Source organism: Microplitis demolitor, chromosome 5 (genome assembly GCF_026212275.2).
Source record: "Microplitis demolitor isolate Queensland-Clemson2020A chromosome 5, iyMicDemo2.1a, whole genome shotgun sequence".
NCBI classification, from domain to species: domain Eukaryota; kingdom Metazoa; phylum Arthropoda; class Insecta; order Hymenoptera; family Braconidae; genus Microplitis; species Microplitis demolitor.
Window position 1 is genome coordinate 15,034,294 of NC_068549.1, and position 20,797 is coordinate 15,055,090.

General features: G+C 30.4%; 1 protein-coding gene across 3 annotated transcripts in view; it reads left to right on the top strand.

Annotated features, from left to right (window-relative positions):
* The window catches only part of LOC103575324 (malectin-B), a 45,175-nt gene that overhangs the window by 17,141 nt on the left and 7,237 nt on the right, over positions 1-20,797 (top strand). For all 3 annotated transcript variants that reach the window (XM_014442682.2, XM_014442683.2, XM_014442681.2), the window contains one exon: positions 20,031-20,088. In XM_014442682.2, the coding sequence (XP_014298168.1) occupies positions 20,031-20,088 (58 nt within the window). The remainder of the gene's footprint in view (positions 1-20,030; positions 20,089-20,797) is intronic.

Sequence of the window (20,797 nt, forward strand, 5' to 3'; positions counted from 1 at the left end):
TAGTCTTCGATAAATAATATTTTTTTTTTGTATAATGATATTTTGTTTTTGTATAATGATATTAAATCTTCCGTTAAAAAATTAACTTAAAAAATAATTATTTGTTTCCATTGATTAAAAACCTGATTTCCAAATTTCGCCAATAAGGTATTGACAGGTAGCGCCACAATGTTGTGAGATGTACGAAATCACCCTAAAAGCCACTTTAGATTAAAACTGACAGTAATTTGACAATTGAAATTATCAAAATCTGTTGCCTGAATTGGCCGACAATTTGATAGCAAAACTTGAAAATAAAATTAGCGGTTAATTTTTTTTTTAATTTAGAGGTTACTTTTTTTTACTAGAAAAAAACCCTAATAAAAGTTTCCATGAAATTTTTGTCAAATTCGGGCTTTTCCGTTTTTGACGATAATTCGTATACGACTTTCAAAATGAATTTGCATTCGAATTCGGGTAGTAAATTTACGTCAAATTGTATAGCAAGTTGTATGCAAATTCTCGTCAAAAACGGAATAGCCCGAAGTTGACAGACATTTGAGAACAATTTCATAGGAACTTTCCCTAGGGATTTTTTCTAGCCAAAAAAAGTAACCTCTAAATAAAAAAAAAATTAACCGCTAATTTTTTTTTTTCAACTTTTGCTATCAAATTGTCGGCCAATTCAGGCAGCACATTTTGATTATTTCAACTGTCAAATTACTGTCGATTTCAATCTGGATTGACTGTTAGGGCAGTTACGGCAGACCTCAACTAACCCTAATAGCACAATTTGCTTGAGCAAAAGTTTACTGTACTAAAGTTTCATTGAATTTTTCCTCAAATTTCCGTCAACTTTGGACTTTTCCATTTTTTACGACAAGTTGTATGCAACTTACTATTGAATTTGACGTGAATTTACTGCCCGAATTTGAATGCAAATTCACTTCAAAAGTTGACTAGAGAAAATTTGTCTTTAATTTTCAGGCAAATTTTATGTCAATTTATCGTTAATTTGACTTGAAAAATTGTTAAGTATATTTTTACGCTCAAATTGTAGACAATTTTACGTTTAAATTTGCATACCTTCTGAAATGGTAAGAATGAACATTATCGACCATTTTTTTTCGTACAAGTTTATCTTAAAATTGAAGAAAAATTAACCGCAAACTTTTATTTTCAACTTTTGCTGTGATATTGTCTGCAGATTCAGGCAGCAGATTTCAGGTAATTTCAACATCAAATTACTATCAATTTCAATGCTATTAGGGTAAGTTTAGTAATTCCAGGTATTGGCCGTGCTTAGCTGAATTAAGTCCTCTGTAAATTAAGTTAAGATTTAGCATAGTAGAAGCAAAGCATACTTATTAGATTAAATCTTAACTAAATCTTATTAGGTACACGTATAGCATTTAGTTCGGCCGAATACGGCCATTAATGACAACATCTGTACCTATCATCGCGCTAAATGACACGATTTTGGTACCACCTTTAAAAGCCACACTCTAAATATAATTGCTTAGCAAGTTCTCCAGTGGAACATTTATGGGTAACTTAACAATAAGTTTCTGGGAAGTCTTGGCTGGATAATACTTGCGTGCAAATTGATGCAAATCAACTACCGTCTGAACGTAATTTGACAGAAAAACTTGCCATCAATTTCAAACGAAACTTACAGTCAACTTAACGTCATTGTCTGACAGTTACACTTGTTCGAATTGAATTCAAGTTACAGACAATTTACTGTCAACTTGAAGGTAACTGTTTGCTCTCCAACACTTTTCCTTCGAATTGGCTAATACGGCAGTAGCTCGAAGTTAACTCACGGTTGGAGGCTATCAGGGACCTCGCGAATATAACTAGAGAGAACATACAACATTCAAAATTTTTTAGCAATCCACAAATTATATTTCCTAAATGAAAGGTATTATTTGACGCAAAATTTAGTTTTAGTCAATAATAATAACTTAATTAGAGATAATCATACGGATTTTCAACGCAATCACTAAGTAAACATTATACTTTAATTGATCACTACATAAATATATATACATAGCACTAATTAAAAAGTTGGTGTCAATTAAATGTGACCAAATTGGTGACAACTTTCAGCTTTTGGAAGAGATACTATAAGTTGTTATCAAGTTTCTTGTAACTTGGCAACCAGTTGCGGCTAATTTAAGGAAATGCCAATTTCTGCGGTCAACTTGATGACAAGTTGCGGCAATAGATTGTCGTTAGCTTGCTGTCAGCTTGGCTATCAAGGTTGATACTGCTTAGCGAATAGAACTATACCATAAGGACGTTAAACATGAGTTTTACATAATCGTAAAAGTTTGTTTTGCAACTATATAAAAGCATTCCTAACAGCACAGTTTGCTTCAGCAAAAGTTTACTTATAAAATATTCCTTGAATTTTTTATAAAATTCATGATTATGAAACGAATTTATTTATGCTCATAAAAAATTTGCATACGAAACTATAGTAAAAAATACAGACTGAAGCACTGCTGGTGGCGAAAAAACAAATCACTGCTACAGAAAAATTTCAATATTTACTGAATCATGGCATTTCTTACAATTTTTTATTCTCTGGCAGTGCCCTTTTCGCATGAAAAAATTTGTAAAAGGATTAAAAATGGGGGGTACTATAGTATATGCTGGCCTAATTTGATTATTTAAATTAGTTCTCATAACTAAAATGGGTAAAGTTTCATAATTTTATGACGAACAATCAATCATCTTTCGATTGCAAAAGGAATTTTCTAGATATTTTGTTTTTTAAAAAAAGTTTTTTAAAAAATTGGAGCTAAATACCGTTCTGTCTATGGTATAGAGACACGGTAGGCTAGCACCATGACACTTCACACATATACATGTGTTTAAACGTGTACTTGGCGCGAGACACTACCGTGTCTCCTGATTTTGATTTATTGACAGTGTTTATGACTAATTTCAAGTATGACACTTGGATCTGTCATAATTGAAATTTTAACTCAAATCATTTTATTCAATTTCGTATTAACTATTAATCCTATAGTAAAATAGAAACAGAATACTTTTTCGGAGATAATTTGATTCTCTTTAATTTTCATTTTCCTTATTTAACTTACCATTTCAATAATTTTTTTAATTTTCTAATTTCAATTCTTAAATTTTTCGCATTCAACTTTAAATTTTTGCCAATTTCTAACTTCCCGCTAAGAAAATCGACGATTTTTAAAATTTCGGGAAGTTATTGCTTTCACCCCGATTTTCGAAAATCGAGTTTTCATCAGATGTCGACGTTTGGAGATCCTAGGAAGCTATTCTGACTATTTTCAGAATGATTTCCGAGTGTGTGTGTGTGTGCGTGTGTTTGTGTGTGTGTGTGTGTGTGTGTGTGTGTGTGTGTGTGTGTGTGTGTGTGTGTGTGTGTAAACTCTTTGTAACTTTTGAACTAATGAATCGATTTGGATGGTTGAGGTGGCAATCGAAAGAGCTTGTTGGCCATCAACTTTCCTGAAAATTTCAGATTATTTGATCGAATAGACTCGAAAATATTGGCGAATTACGAAAAAAAAAAAAATTTTTTTTTTAGTTTTTTATTGATTTCTCAAAAACGACTTATACGATCGACTTCAAAATCTAATCAGCTCTAGTACTCAATAAAACGCGTCGATTGCCACCTCAAACATCAAAATCGGATAATTCGTTCGAGAGTTATCGCGGGAGAAAGAAATAGTGAAAAACGGGTTTTTCTAAATATTTTCGAAACTACTGACGCGATCGATTCCAAATTTTAATCAGCTCTAGAATTCAATAAAACGCGCCGATTGTCACGTCAACTATCAAAATCGATTGATTAGTTCAAAAGATATCGGCGTTGAAAAGTTAAAAAAATAACATTTTATGTTATTTTTTCCGGATAAATCATAATATAACGTACTAAAATGTGCCTGATATCATATCAACTCATCTTTCTTATGGTTTTTTTTGATCATATAATGTCATCGAACTTGGTTTTTAGTTTAAATCATATTGTCAACAAAAAAATCGATAAAACGTAGTTTTTAATATTTTTATTGGATATTTCATATTTTATTGTTTCTTACATGAGTCAGAACTTATTTAAATCTTGATTTTGATCCCTGACATTGATTTCTGCCTCAATACACTTATTTTACTGAACATAATCAGGAACTAAATTTTAAAAACCGCTTCATTGATGATTTTCGATTCTTAAATTTTCAAACTTCAGCATAACAGGTAATTTGTTAGAGCTTGAAAAGATCGTAAAAAAACAATTGCATGTGATAGCATTTTCGAGCTCGAAAATATATCTACACTAATGTTTTCGAGCTCTTTGAGGTCGAAAAAAGCGGAAAGTTTTGGGGCTGGCCCGCAGGGTCAACTGACGCCCAGATTTTTTTCTGCTTTATATAACCTTGAGAATTTCTAAGGACATCAAAAAAAAATTTTTTTGTTATTAATGTTTATTTAAAAAGTTGAAATAATTCAATAATGAGAAATCTACTTCCATTTCGGCTGCCGAATGGCCTATTAAGGTAGATTTTCTTGAAAATCTAACTATTGTATTTGTCCTCATAGTCGCTTTTTCAAAGAATTTCGTCATAAACTATCATAATTAGTTGAGTAGAGTTCTAAAATACCATTCGTTAAAAAATTTATATGTGTATATATATATATATATATATACATATATATATGTAATATAACCAATTTTTTCATCACGATCACGCCTGCAATTCTTATCGGATCCTAATTAAATTTTTTACACTTCTTCTATGTGTAATTACCACGGTTAAGTTTGAAGATGGACTGAATCGGTCGATTAGTTTAGAAGTTATGGCTGTTTGAAATTTTAACGATTTTTCGAAAAAATTAGTTTTTAATCACTTTTACAGTCCATATAACTTCAAAACTAAAACTCATAAATAATTTCTGTAAAAATTATTTTTAAGCTTGACTAATAAGCTTTAATTTATGATCTTAAACTTTATATTTTGACCATTTCTTCCAATAATTTGATAGCCTTGAAAATTTTAATGGAATCAAAAAATATTGAAAATATCGTTTTCATTCCACATAACTTATGCTTGTCCCATTATAATCCAGTTTCTTCAGTTGTATTTTATTGTGCACAAAATAACCTGTAAATTTCACAGCTATTTTATATTTTAAGAGTATTTCTTTTGTTATTTATTATGTTTCAATCATACCTGAACGTCCTATAATTATAACTGGTCTTGCCATCGTAATAGTGATTATAATTATGATCTCATACTAATTAAATTACCTATACTTTGTTTACATGATGGTTAGTTTGGTACATTACCTATATAATGTTTTGTCAAATCAACTATCTGAAGTTCTCTATCAAAAATAGTCGTTGTCCTTTTTTACCCTGACTATTAGAAAAACGAGCCTCATTTCATATCATGACTATACACTAACGTGTATCACAAGATATATAAATCCTACCAAAACCAGATTCTCTGTATAAAGTCGCGCCAAGTACACGTTTAAAATTTTTTGAAAGTAAAAAAAAATTATTTTTTACAAAAAAAAAAGTCAAATCGAAAAAATACCAAGTACCTAGTATGATGCAAAATCATAACAAACATTTTCATAAAATTTAAAAATAAATTGTATAACAAAATTTCAATGTACTTGGTGTGCTTATAAAAGAGTAAAAAAAAAACATATTTGATTTTATTAGAAATTAATTTTGCTTGAGTACATGTAGTAACGCACACCCTAAGTACATTGAAATTTTGCTATACAATTTATTTTTAAATTTTATGAAAATGTTTGTTATGATTTTGCATCATACTAGGTACTTGGTATTTTTTCGATTTGACTTTTTTTTTGTAAAAAATATTTTTTTTTTACTTTCAAAAAATTTTAAACGTGTACTTGGCGCGACTTTATACAGAGAATCTGTTTTTGGTAGGATTTATTTTTTTTTTGTAGTGTTATTATATTTTCCAATTTTTAGTATTATTTGACGCATAATTCATTGTTTGTCAATAATAAAGTATTAATTAGAGATCTATACATATTTTCAACGCAATTACTAAATAAAAATGATAATTGAATTGATCTGTAGATAGCACTAAATTATATATATATATACACTGTAGATTCCTTACTAAAGAGTTAGTTTTTAAATATAGACATTGCGGGTAGCTAGATAGAACATAAGAAAGTTAATCACGGATTATATTTTGAAAATTTTTAAAATTATCTGATGCATCATTAATTGTTAGTCAATAATAATTACTTAATTAGAGATAATTATACGTATTTTTGAAGCAATTACTACGTAAACATACTTCAACTGATCTACATTTATATCTATACATACATATATGTATAGCACTAAGTTGCCCGATTGTGGTACTGTTTAGCGGATATAACTTTACATACAACTGAACGAAATTCAAAATTTTGACGTTATTATTGACTACAAGTTGTTACCAACATTCCTAGAAAGTTGACGATAATCGACTGCCGCAACCTGACGCCAACTTTCTGAGAAAATTGAAGTTAACTTTCTGTCAACCCTGTCAACTAAGGGAATGCCAGCTGCTGGCACACATTTTCTCAGAAAATAGGCGACTAATTGCCGTCAACTTATGGAAATGCCAACAATCTTTGCGGCCAACTTGATAACAAGTTGCTGCAGTTGGTTGCTACTAGCTCGCTTCCAACTTGATTATCAGAAATCGCTTATGGCTGAAGTTGTATATCTCAGCTCCACTTACTTAACTCTTTATTATAAACCAACTCAATGTAAACCGATCTGATTTATTCTGATTGCAATCGTTTTTTGGTCGTTTGTCGATCAATGTCGGTCTATCAAAGTTGTTTGTGAGTTAATTGCTTAATTATGAAAAATAAAATAAAAATTAGCCTTTAATTTTTTCCATTTGACCCCTCTACTTCGATATTTTATTAATTTTTCCATTTAAATCACTAGGAAATCATTTGTCGATAATTGCCGGTTAAAACAAAGAAAACAGTAATTTATTTATAATAAAAATGTAATTAAGAAACTAGATTTGCCATTAGTAGTCTTCAATAAAAATGATATTTTTTTTTTTGTATAACGACAATAAATCTTCCAATTAAAAATAATTATATGTTTCCATTCGTTAAAAACCCGATTTTCAAATTTTGCTAATAAGGTATTGACAGGTAGCGCCACAATGTTTGATGTACGAAATAACCCTAAAAGCCACCTTAGCTTGAAATTGATAGTAATTTGATAATTAAAATTATCGAAGTTTGCTGTCCGAATTGGCCGACAATTTAATATCAAAACTTGGAAAAAAAATTAACGGTTGATTTTTCCTTAATTTAGAGGTCACTTTTTGATTACTAGAAAAAAACACTAATAAAAGTTCCCATGAAATTTTCGTCAAATGTCTGATAACTTCGGGCTTTTCCGTTTTTGATCGTATTTTATATACGACTTTTAAAATAAATTTGGATTCGAATTCGGGTAAGTAAGTTTACGTCAAATTGTATCGCAAGTTTTATGCAAATTCTCGTCAATAACGGAAGAGCCCGAAGTTGACGGACATTTGACGAAAATTTCAAGGAAACTTAAATTTTGCTAAGTAAACTGTACGATTAGGGAATATCCTTACAATTAGCATTGATTTTTTGTAATATTACTCGATTAATATTATTGTACGAATAATTATTATTGTACGGCTAAGTAAGTAGAGCTCATTTTGGTACGTCCTAGCGAATATAACTGCGATATCAAGAAGTTTAAATATTTTAAATAGACACCCTAATACCACAGTTTGTTTAGCAAAAGTTTCCTGGGAAATTTCATCAAATGTCCGTCAACTTCGGACAATTCTGTTTTCGAGGACAATTTATATACAACTTGCTATACAATTTGACGTAAATTTACTACCCGAACTAAAATGCAAATTCATTTCGAAAGCTTACTAGAAAAATTTTTCGTCAATTTCCAGGTAAATTTTTACTCCAATTTATTGTTAATTTCACTTGAAAAATTGTAAACTATTTTTTTATATTTAAGTTGTAGACATTTTTAAATATAAATTTGATTACCTTCTTAAATGGTAAGAATGAACATTACCGACTTTTATGTGTAGCAAAAAGTGTTACCTCGAAATTGAGCAAAAATTAACCGTAAATTTTTCTTTTTAACTTTTGCTGTTAAATTGGCGGCAAATCAGTGCAGCAAATTTTCAGTAATTTCAATGTCAAATTACTGTCAATTTCAATCTAAAATAGCTATACGGAATTCTTCAATTTAATTTTATTTAAGCTAATTGGTAAAAAATTGACATTAGTTTGATTGAAATAGTTGTCAAGTTTTTTCTTCTACTTATGACAATTCGCATGCAACTCACAACAATTACAAGTAAAACTAAAGTAAGATGCATAGTTTTTTCTGTAGTATTTATGCAAAATCGGGGAAAATTGATTGAAATTATAATAATGAACACTGACTTCAAATAAAGAAAATTCATCTTAAATATCAAAACGGATTTATTTATGATTATGAAACGAATTTATATATGCTTATAAAAAATTTGCATACGAAACTATAGTAAAAAATACAGACTAAAGCACCGCTGGTGGCGCATAAATGAATCATTGCTATAATAAAATTTCAATGTTTTACTGCATCATGGCATTTCTTATGACTTTTTATTCTCTGGCAGTGCCCTTTTTGCATGAAAAAATCTTAAAAACGTCTAAATGGGGGGTGCTATAGTATATGCTGGCCTAATTTCAATATTTAAATTAGTTCTCATAACTAAAATGAATAAAGTTTCATAATTTTAAGACGAACAATCAATTATCTTTCGAATATAGAAAGAATTTTTTGAAAATTTACTATTTTAAAAAAGTTTATAAAAATGAGTGCTAGAATGAGCCAAAAACCACTCTGTCTACGGTATATAGTAGTACGGTAGCTCGCGCTATGACACTTCACACATAAACATGTGTTTAAACGTGTACTTGGCGCGAGACCCTACCGTGTCTCCTGATAGTACGGTAGCTCGCGCCATGACACTTCACACATATACATGTGTTTAAACGTGTACTTGGCGCGAGACCCTACCGTGTCTCCTGATATAAAACTTTTTATATAGATTAATTGAAAAATTTACCTTCCATTTCGGCTGCCGAATGGCCTTTTTATTTTTTAAATTGAAAAGTCATTTATTCCTCACAGTAGAACAATAAAGATCTACTGTGTCAACGACGTTAAACTTGATAATTCAATATTTTAAGGCAAGTTTTTTATTTCAATAATAATTATGAAATATTTAAGAAAAATTAAGAAAACCGGTTAAATTAATTACATGTTGAACTTTAAACTCGAATAACTCTTAAAGGAGTAGACTTAGAGAAAAGACATAAGAGACAATTTATTTAGAGCGTTCAATTTCCTTAAAAATATGTATTTCTCACCCTGAAATGTTAATTCTAAAATGAGCTGTGAAATTCTAAAGTTAAAAATTTTTTTTTTCCATGTTATTTAAACGTAAAATATCAATTTACGATGAGTGACCTTTCAAAATTGATATTAAGAGCTCCCGTTTTCACAGGCTTCTTTTTTCATGACTAGGAAGATATTTCAGTGCGGATTGTGAAAAGAAAAAAAATAGTCGATTTTTTTGAACCGGTCTAATATATATATTGTTCAGTTAACTCAGTATTTATTGTCTTCAAAATAAACTTTTACTCCGAGCGTAAAATGATAAAAATTAATTGACAAAGAATTTAGTCTTGTTTTGACTTATTGTTAATAATTTCATAATCATTCCTAAATGCATTGGAAGAAAATTTAAAGTTACCACCTGTAACAGGGTAATTTTCAACCTTGCTAAATTTGGTCCCTTTATTAATTGATCTTAATAAGAGCGCCACTGGAAGATATGACTCGGCCTTCCAGAACCGAAGATGTTAATTTCAGAAAATTCAGGGTCGTTGAATTTTACAAGAGTGAGGAATTAAATTTATTACACAATATTTTAATTAATATAATTATCAATTTTATTTATCACATAACAATTTTACCCATCAGGCTTTTACTTCACTATAATTTATTGAAATCAAAGCTGTCGACCGGACTTTATACTCTTACAACCTAACTAGTCCCCTGGACTTTTATTACAATCATTTATTTAAAAGAAAACTATTTAGTCCCTTGGACTTGCAGTAATAAATTGGACACCGACGTGATCCCCTGGATCTTAATGAAATTGAGTCCCCTAGACATACAATTTTGGCAACCTGCCTGATCTCCTGGATCTTTTGATTAAAATTGAGTCCCTTGGACTTAATTTATAATGGCCACCGGCCTGATCCCCTGGAACAATTATTTTAACTGATTAAAAATTCTCCTGGAATTATAAAATTTTTTTCACACACACACACACACAATTAATCTTTTCTTAACTAAAATTTGCGGCTCTAAAAGTTAATTTTGGTGACTAATAATCTTTCCGTCATTTATAATCATTTACTTTATTTCACAAAAATTTCCCAGTATTTAATATTTTTCCATCAAGTGATAGATTTTACTGACTCGAGCAACCGACGCTATCTCTCTTTACTTCGCGCGTCTCATTCTATCTCTCTCTATTTCGTGTCTTTCTTTCTTCACGTTCAATTTCAATTTCTTAAAGAATTTATAAATTTACTGACATCAATTTATTCTACTCAAATTTAATTTATTAAAATCTCAATCTTTTATCACGATTTTCACAGCACTTGATTTTCAGTCTTGTAAATTTTATCTTATTAAATACCGATTAATTTATTATATAACAATGACTAAATAACTATTATAATTTCTGGCCTCCTGCCAAGAAATTTTACTCCTTAATTTACAATTAATGATTGATAAATTCTGGCCTCGCTGCCGAGAATTATTTGACCAAACACGTGGTTAATTATTATTTTATTTCTTTACAATAAATTCTGGCTTCCCCCGCCGAGAATTTATTCTATTGAAGACGCTGAGTTATTAACACTTTTGATGATTTTATACTCGATATTAATTTATTTATTAATTCTGGCTTACCTGCCGAGAACTAATTTACTCACAGCGCTACGATGTTAACACTAAATTTTACACTTATTCACCGGATGATACCCTTGGCTTCTATCTAGCTTCCCTTGGTCGTTCCTTGGTTTCCGATCTTCGGGATAAGGCTCACGGCAGGTGGACGTCCGTTAGGCTTGTCGGCTCGACCGACTCTCTCCGATTTTGCTGCTGTCTTGTGGTTATATATTTTCAGCTCGGCCATTTTCGGCTATTTCCGGAAAATGGCCTCTCCACTTAATTAATTGTGAGACAAAAGTTCGAGCTTCTTCAATTAGCGCACCCGGCGACAAGTCGAAAAACTCTAACGAGTACTTATTTGGGGTTACGGCTCGGGTAACTGACCAGTCGTCGAAAATCACGATTTTCCTTGATGATAAATTAAATTTTACCCCGTTACACATCCTTTATTAATTACTACTATCCCTAGTACAAAGTGAAAAGTCGTATTTACAAATTAACATTTTAAGATTTACTTTTAGGTTTCTTATAAATATTCTGAGAAAAAAAAATTGCTTTTCAACCCGATACCGAGACACGAACACTGTGCGATGAAGGGTGGGGGTAAGAAATACATATTTTTGAAGGAAATTGAACGCTCTAAATAAATTGTCTCTTATGTCTTTTCTCTAAGTCTACTCCTTTAAGAGTTATTCGAGTTTAAAGTTCAACATGTAATTAATTTAACCGGTTTTCTTAATTTTTCTTAAATATTTCATAATTATTATTGAAATAAAAAACTTGCCTTAAAATATTGAATTATCAAGTTTAACGTCGTTGACACGGTAGATCTTTATTGTTCTACTGTGAGGAATAAATGACTTTTCAATTTAAAAAATAAAAAGGCCATTCGGCAGCCGAAATGGAAGGTAAATTTTTCAATTAATCTATATAAAAAATTGTATATTTATATATCTTGTGATACACGTTAGTGTATAGTCATGATATGAAATGAGGCTCGTTTTTCTAAAAGTCAGGGTAAAAAAGGACAACGACTATTTTTGATAGAGAACTTCAGATAGTTGATTTGACAAAACATTATATAGGTAATGTACCAAACTAACCATCATGTAAACAAAGTATAGGTAATTTAATTAGTATGAGATCATAATTATAATCACTATTACGATGGCAAGACCAGTTATAATTATAGGACGTTCAGGTATGATTGAAACATAATAAATAACAAAAGAAATACTCTTAAAATATAAAATAGCTGTGAAATTTACAGGTTATTTTGTGCACAATAAAATACAACTGAAGAAACTGGATTATAATGGGACAAGCATAAGTTATGTGGAATGAAAACGATATTTTCAATATTTTTTGATTCCATTAAAATTTTCAAGGCTATCAAATTATTGGAAGAAATGGTCAAAATATAAAGTTTAAGATCATAAATTAAAGCTTATTAGTCAAGCTTAAAAATAATTTTTACAGAAATTATTTATGAGTTTTAGTTTTGAAGTTATATGGACTGTAAAAGTGATTAAAAACTAATTTTTTCGAAAAATCGTTAAAATTTCAAACAGCCATAACTTCTAAACTAATCGACCGATTCAGTCCATCTTCAAACTTAACCGTGGTAATTACACATAGAAGAAGTGTAAAAAATTTAATTAGGATCCGATAAGAATTGCAGGCGTGATCGTGATGAAAAAATTGGTTATATTACATATATATATGTATATATATATATATATATACACATATAAATTTTTTAACGAATGGTATTTTAGAACTCTACTCAACTAATTATGATAGTTTATGACGAAATTCTTTGAAAAAGCGACCATGAGGACAAATACAATAGTTAGATTTTTAAGAAAATCTACCTAAAAATCTGAAATTAATTCTTTTTTTGAAGTTTAAACATTTTTTCTTCTAGAGTTCTTACTAAATATAGGGAAACCTAAAGAGTAAACGAAAAAAGTAATAGTCCACTTAATTTACTCTTAAGCGTTGTAGGGGGAAATTAACTACTGGATTTTTTTTTATTGATAATATGTAAAAAATTCCGTAGATCACGAAAATAATAATAAGAAAGCTCAATTCGGCCGCGTTTTTTAAGTAAATAATAAATTAATAAGAGGAAAGCCGAGACACCGTATATTTTCATTAAACAACTTCTATCTATTAATGTTAAAACCCTATGATGACTAGTATTAAATTAAAGGGCGATAAATGCTGAATAAGAAATGTCAAAAACCAATCTCCTGGGGCTTATTATGTTCGCGAAAAAAATTTATTAAAAAAACAAAATAATTAGTTGCTTACATTTTGTCACGCTGTCGATAACAGAGCTGCAGAACCCGAGCTAAAGGGCGCGTGCAAGCCCGAGTTCAGTGGTTGTCATCTACTGTAATTTGAAATGTTCTCACCATTCTATGTCATAGAAATTATTATTATTTTTTTTATTATTTATTAATTCAATTTCATTTCAAAAAATTAAATTAATAAATAATAAAAAAAATAACTCCACACGAATATTATTATTACGATGTTAATGTAAGAACGAACGCAGATTGGTGAGAACATTTCAGTAAATGACAACCACTGAACCCGGGCTTGCACGCGCCCTCTAGCTCAGTTTCTGCAGCTCTGTTACCGACAGCGTAACAAAATATAAGCAACTAATTATTTTGTTCTTTTAATTAATTTTTTTCGCGATCATAATAAGCCACAGGAGATTGGTTTTTGACATTTCCTATTCAGAATTTATCGCCCTTTAATTTAATACCAGTCATCATAGGGTTTTACATTAATAGATAGAAGTTTTTTAATGAAAATACACGGTGTCTCGGCTTCCCTATTGTTATTTTATTATTTATTTAAAAAACGCGGCCGAATTAAGCTTTCTTATTATTATTTTCGTGATCTGCGGAATTTTTTACATATTATCAATAAAGAAAAATCCAGTAGTTAATTTCCCCCGACGACGCTTAAGAGTAAATTAAGTGAACTACCCTGATAGCACGAATTGATCGTGAAAAATTTGGTCATTCATTAGTTTCCGACCAACTTGACGACAAGTTGTCAACAACTTTAGATTTTGCAACTTTTGGCTACAAGTTACCGCCAACTTTCTCAGAAAGTTGGCGCCAGTATGGAGCCGCAACTGGAATGCAAGTTTTTGAGGAAATTGAAAGTAAACTTACCGTCAACTTATGATCACCAACTTTTGCAAGCAACTTTTGCCACCAACTTTCTCAGAAAGTGTTCGTCAACTTATTGAATTTCCAACTTTTGCCACCAACTTTCTCAGAAAATGTCTATCAGCTATTGGAGGTACCAACTGTTGGTGGTCAACTTAGTGTCCAGTTGCGGCTGCAAGTTTCTCGTCAGTTTCTCGCCAACTTGGCTATCAGGGTATAAGTTGATAATGCGACACATCTCTATTTGACCGGTAAAAAAGTGCACTACATTTCCTACAAACACACAGTTGGTCGTTTTTCCGAAAAATTATGTACATATAATGCAAATTTTTTTTAACTTCAAAGAGAGAATTAATTTCAGATTTTTTAAATTGAAAAGTCATTTATTCCTTATAGTAAAACAATAACGATCTACTTTGTCAACGACGTTAAACTTAATAATTCAATATTTTAAGACCAATTTTTTTTTCAATAATAATTATAAAATATTTAAGAACTCGAATTACTTTTAAACGAGTAGACTTAAAGAAAAAACATAAGAGACAATTTATTTAGAGCGTTCAATTTCCTTCAAAAATATGTATCTCTCACCCCGACATGTTAATTCCAAAATGAGTTGTGAAATTCCAAAGTTATAAAATTTTTTTTTCCATGTTATTTAAACGTACAATAGAAATTTACGATGAGCGAACTTTCAAAATTGATATTGTTACGTTTTGGGAAATTACCAAAAATTAATTAAAAATAAAAATAATTTTTAATTATCTAATTTTATCCAGGTTTGGCCTCGTTGGAGTGTCTATTGACCCCTGGTAGGCCGTGGTCATCGATTATTTTATTTATTATTAATTTTAATTGTTTTTCGCGATTTAAAGTATTTTCATTGCCGGTTTCAACTCCGTATTTTTATTATAGCAGCAGGTGAATGGATGGAAAATCTGCAGGAAATTTGAAGGAAACTCGAACTGCTGTTGAGCGCTCAGGGTTATAGGACAGGGTGGAACTGCTAGTAAGCGTTCGCCCCTGGGTATTAATAGGGATATGGAAAGGTCATAGTGTAGGTGAAAATATAGGGGTGCCAATTGGCACCCCACAATAAGATTGAATTAATTTAGAATTAATTATGGAGTTTATTAACTATATAGAGAGCAGAGCAGAGGTTCAAGCTTTAGGAGCTCTCTCCAAAGACTGACTATTTAGTCATTATAAAAATATAATAGAGCCGACAAACTTGACATAATGTTGACGCTGCATCTCAGGTTCCCTGTAAGAGAATCGTCGTGTCCCGGGTCTCATGCATCGTCATCTGTTTTGACTACCCGCGAGCCACGGCGACTCTCTTATCGTAACCGATTTCCGTTACATTACGTAAAATTAATTGAATGAAAAATAATTAATTTAATTTCATCAATAAAATATTACGGGAACGTAACAATATTAAGAGCTCCCGTTTTCACAGGTTTTTTTTTGTGACTAGGAAGATATTTCACTGCGGGTTTTGAAGTAAACAGAAATAGACGATTTTTTGTAACCGGTCTAATATACACTTACGCAGAAAATTAAAGGAACAGAAAAATTTTATAAATTTTCGAGCCCAAAAAACAAGTTTCAATTTTTTTGATTTCTTTGATTTTTTTTTAACTTCCCGCTAAGAAAATCGACGATTTTCAAAAATTTCGGGAAGTTATTGTTTTCACCCCGATTTTCGAAAATCGAGTTTTCATCAGATGTCGACGTTTTGAGGTCCTAGGAAGCTATTCTGACTATTTTGTGTGTGTGTAAACTCTTTGTAACTTTTGAACTAATGAATCGATTTGGATGGTTGAGGTGGAAATCGAAAGAGCTTGTTGGCCATCAACTTTCCTGAAAATTTCAGATTATTTGATCGAATAGACTCGAAAATATTTGCAAATTACGAAAAAAAAAAATTTTTTCTTTAGTTTTTTATTGATTTCTCAAAAACGACTTATACGATCGACTTCAAAATCTAATCAGCTCTAGTACTCAATAAAACGCGTCGATTGCCACCTCAAACATCAAAATCGGATAATTCGTTCGAGAGTTATCGCGGGAGAAAGAAATAGTGAAAAACGGGTTTTTCTAAATATTTTCGAAACTACTGACGCGATCGATTTCAAATTTTAATCAGCTCTAGAATTCAATAAAACGCGCCGATTGCCACGTCAACTATCAAAATCGATTGATTAGTTCAAAAGATATCGGCGTTGAAAAGTTAAAAAAATAACATTTCATGTTATTTTTTCCGGATAAATCATAATATAACGTACTAAAATGTGGCTGATATCATACCAACTCATCTTTTTTATGGTTTCTTTTGATCATATAATGTCATCGAACTTGGTTTTTAGTTTAAATCATATTATCAACAAAAAAATCGATAAAACGTAGTTTTTAATATTTCTATCGGATATTTCATATTTTATTGTTTCTTACATGAGTCAGAACTTATGTAAATTTTGATTTTGATCCCTGACATTGATTTCTGCCTCAATACACTTATTTTACTGAACATAATCAGGAACTAAATTTTAAAAACCGCTTCATTGATGATTTTCGATTCTTAAATTTTCAAACTTCAGCATAACAGGTAATTTGTTAGAGCTTGAAAAGATCGTAAAAAAACAATTGCATGTGATAGCATTTTCGAGCTCGAAAATATATCTACACTAATGTTTTCGAGCTCTTTGAGGTCGAAAACAGCGGGAAGTTTTAGGGCTGGCCTGCAGGGTCAACCGACGCCCAGATTTTTTTTAAATGGTTTGATGATTATTTTGTAAAATCTTTTTTTCAAAATTTTTCTAGTCGGAAATGTAGTCAGTTATTTATGTGAAAATGTTAGAACCAGACTCAGTATTGTATATACACTTACGCAGAAAATTAAAGGAACAGAAAAATTTTATAAATTTTTTAGTAATTTTTGGAAGGCTGTAACTTTGTGAAAAATAATCGTATCGAGATTTTAAAAAAAAAGTTTTATAGCTTGAAATCTCTAGTTTTTGTGCATTTTTATTAAAATTTTTTAAAAGGTCTGGTTATTACGCTAACATGAGAAATACCGCGAGACAAAAAATTTCTAAATTTTTTTTTTTTTTTTTTTTTTTTTTTTTTTCAAAGAGCCCACGGACCGTGGAAAAATTTTGTCGATTAAATCAATGCATAGGTCGTTTGGCAAATTTATTCAGCTCCAATTTGGCTTTTTCTTTAACCTCGTAGGACAATTTGTCGCAGAGATATCAGCCTTCAAACAAAAAATGATCCTTTTGGCTTTGATCATCGATATTTCAGGTACCAATGATTGCACAGTAAATTTGAGGGCGGCGTTAAAAACTTGAATAAATCCTCTACAAGACCCGTTCATCATTTTTTGGAAAAAACAATTTTTTTAATTTTTAACATCCTTTAGAAGTAAGTACAAAAAAATGACTTTTTTGGTTTTTTAGTAAATCAACCGCTACTCTGCAAATATCAATAAAAAAATATTGTTGCCAGGGACTTTTTTAGCTTAATGTACCCCCAATAACCCTATAAATTTTTTAAATGATCTATTGAGCCGTTTTTTGGGGGTGATCGATTAAAGTTTTGCTAAACACTTAGAGGAACAAGTTTTGTTCCTTTAATTGCGTAATCATAATCAAAATGAAAAAATAATTTTTTTTTTTACTTTTCTTTCATTTTTGCATCGGTAACTCAGTAAATGTGAGGGAAAGAAAAAAAAACGGAAAATTTCCAGAAAATATGAAAAAAAATCTGGGCGTCGGTTGACCCTGCAGGCCAGCCCTAAAACTTCCCGCTGTTTTCGACCTCAAAGAGCTTGAAAACATTAGTGTAGATATATTTTCGAGCTCGAAAATGCTATCACATGCAATTGTTTTTTTACGATCTTTTCAAGCTCTAACAAATTACCTGTTATGCTGAAGTTTGAAAATTTAAGAATCGAAAATCATCAATGAAGCGGTTTTTAAAATTTAGTTCCTGATTTTGTTCAGTAAAATAAGTGTATTGAGGCAGAAATCAATGTCAGGGATCAAAATCAAGATTTAAATAAGTTCTGACTCATGTAAGAAACAATAAAATATGAAATATCCAATAAAAATATTAAAAACTACGTTTTATCGATTTTTTTGTTGACAATATGATTTAAACTAAAAACCAAGTTCGATGACATTATATGATCCAAAGAAACCATAAAAAAGATGAGTTGGTATGATATCAGCCACATTTTAGTACGTTATATTATGATTTATCCGGAAAAAAAAACATGAAATGTTATTTTTTTAACTTTTCAACGCCGATATCTTTTGAACTAATCAATCGATTTTGATGTTTGAGGTAGCAATCGAAAGAGCTTGTTGGCCATCAACTTTCCTGAAAATTTCAGATTATTTGATCGAATAGACTCGAAAATATTGGCGAATTACGAAAAAAAAAAAAAATTTTTTTTATAGTTTTTTATTGATTTCTCAAAAACGACTTATACGATCGACTTCAAAATCTAATCAGCTCTAGTACTCAATAAAACGCGTCACGGACATTTTTACACACACGGACATCATTCTGAAAATAGTCAGAATAGCTTCCTCGGACCTCAAAACGTCGACATCTGATGAAAACTCGATTTTCGAAAATCGGGGTGAAAACAATAACTTCCCGAAATTTTTGAAAATCGTCGATTTTCTTAGCGGGAAGTTAAAAATATATTCACTAGATTAAATAAATGTACAATCCCTTTAAAGAACTACTAAGAGGTGCAAGTTAATCTTTCTTTCTTTTAATCAAAATTAACGAATTAACAAATAATACTGAAAAGCACAGTGAAATTTACTTAATTTCAGAGTTGATTTGCTTAGTTTCCAATCGGAAAAATAGTATAGTTATTATAAGATAGTCAGTATGAAGATGACTGGAGTGAGGTAAAGCATTTGACAACGATTCGCGAATAATACCATACGCTCGAGGTGAATAAAAGCGTTATGTTAAAGCGAAAGATCGCAGTTGTGGTGAATACTTGTCTTTTGTTATTGGACCTTTTATATTTTCACTCATGCGTTTTATTAACTCACATGCAGTGTTACCAAAGCTACTTATATCATACAAACCATTAGAATGCTGCTTGGATTGCTGCTAGTCTTTGACCACATTCTTCAAGTTACTGACAATGATTTTGGATCGTTTCTTAATCCTTATTAAGCTTATATTTTTGGAAGATAGCCGCAGTTTTTTTCCAATTACACAATTCAGATGGCGTTTAAAAACTTCCAAAGACAGTACGTAAGAATGATCGTGATCCAAGCTTCTTAATTTGTCAGATAATGATATAGTCCAAGCTGAAATAAATAAGTTAATTAATTACTTGAGCTTCATTTTTATACTTAACTTTATTAACTTTATCAATTCCTGCAATCTTACCTGTATTCTTTAAATCAATAGAATAACGTACAATTGCGTCATGAATAGTCTTTTTTAAAACATTAAACAAAAATTGAAAATTTTGAGAGCTAACAATTATTGTGATTCACCTTTATAATGCTGTGAGCAAGCCTATGCAGAATTTATCAAAAGATCCTTGAGAAAAGTGCTTTGACCATCGACTTGTACTGAAATTGTTACATGGGCCAGAGGGGCAGAGGGTGTATATTTTAAGATTCGCTTTTTTTGCATTAGTAACGCTATATATATAATGTTGCGGCAATGTTTTGCATTACTTTATTCTTGTTCAGATCTGATTATATCAATATATAATTTCGATATTTTTTTTTTTTCAGGGCTATCGAGATAATCCTAAAATAAATGCAATAGCTGTAATCAAAGGAGTTATCGATGGTATTTCATTTTATTACAATTTTTTTTAATACAATAAGAAAAGTTACACTCAACGATTATGTTGCAAAAGTGAATTTAACATTTGTAAGCACAAGCCGAATCCTAATATCAATATAACAGTTAAGCTTGCACAGATAACAGCACAAAATGAAGTCATTTCAATTTATTAAGATGAATTAAGATACTGTTATTAAATTAATAACATACTGGCTGATTATTAAAAATTATGTTGATGTAATGTGCGATATATTTAAACTGTTTCCTGCTCATGAAGTTCATATCATTAATTTATACCCTGATTAAAAAACCCTACTCACTTTATGGGATTCAGTTAGACATTTTTAATTGAAACAAATAACATTTCCAAAGCTTGAAAATTTTAATTGAGGCTCAATAAGATGCAATCGGAAAAATTGTACTTACCCTGTTTAGAAAATCTCATAGAATCCAATAGATTCTCATAAATTCCTGTAGAGATTTTATAAGAATGAATGAGTTCTATGAGAAGTGTTATACTTAAGTATAGGGCCTTATACAAACAGCTTAGGGTGTTTCATATTTAGGCGGTATTTTTTTTTTTCTGTCCTTCCTGAAAAACTAACTATTTATAAAACAAAAAAAAATATTCCCGCTTAAAAAAAAAATCTAAGTCAATTAAGGGCTCCACGCATCGAAAAATTTGATTTCCCATTTAAATAACACGGGAAAA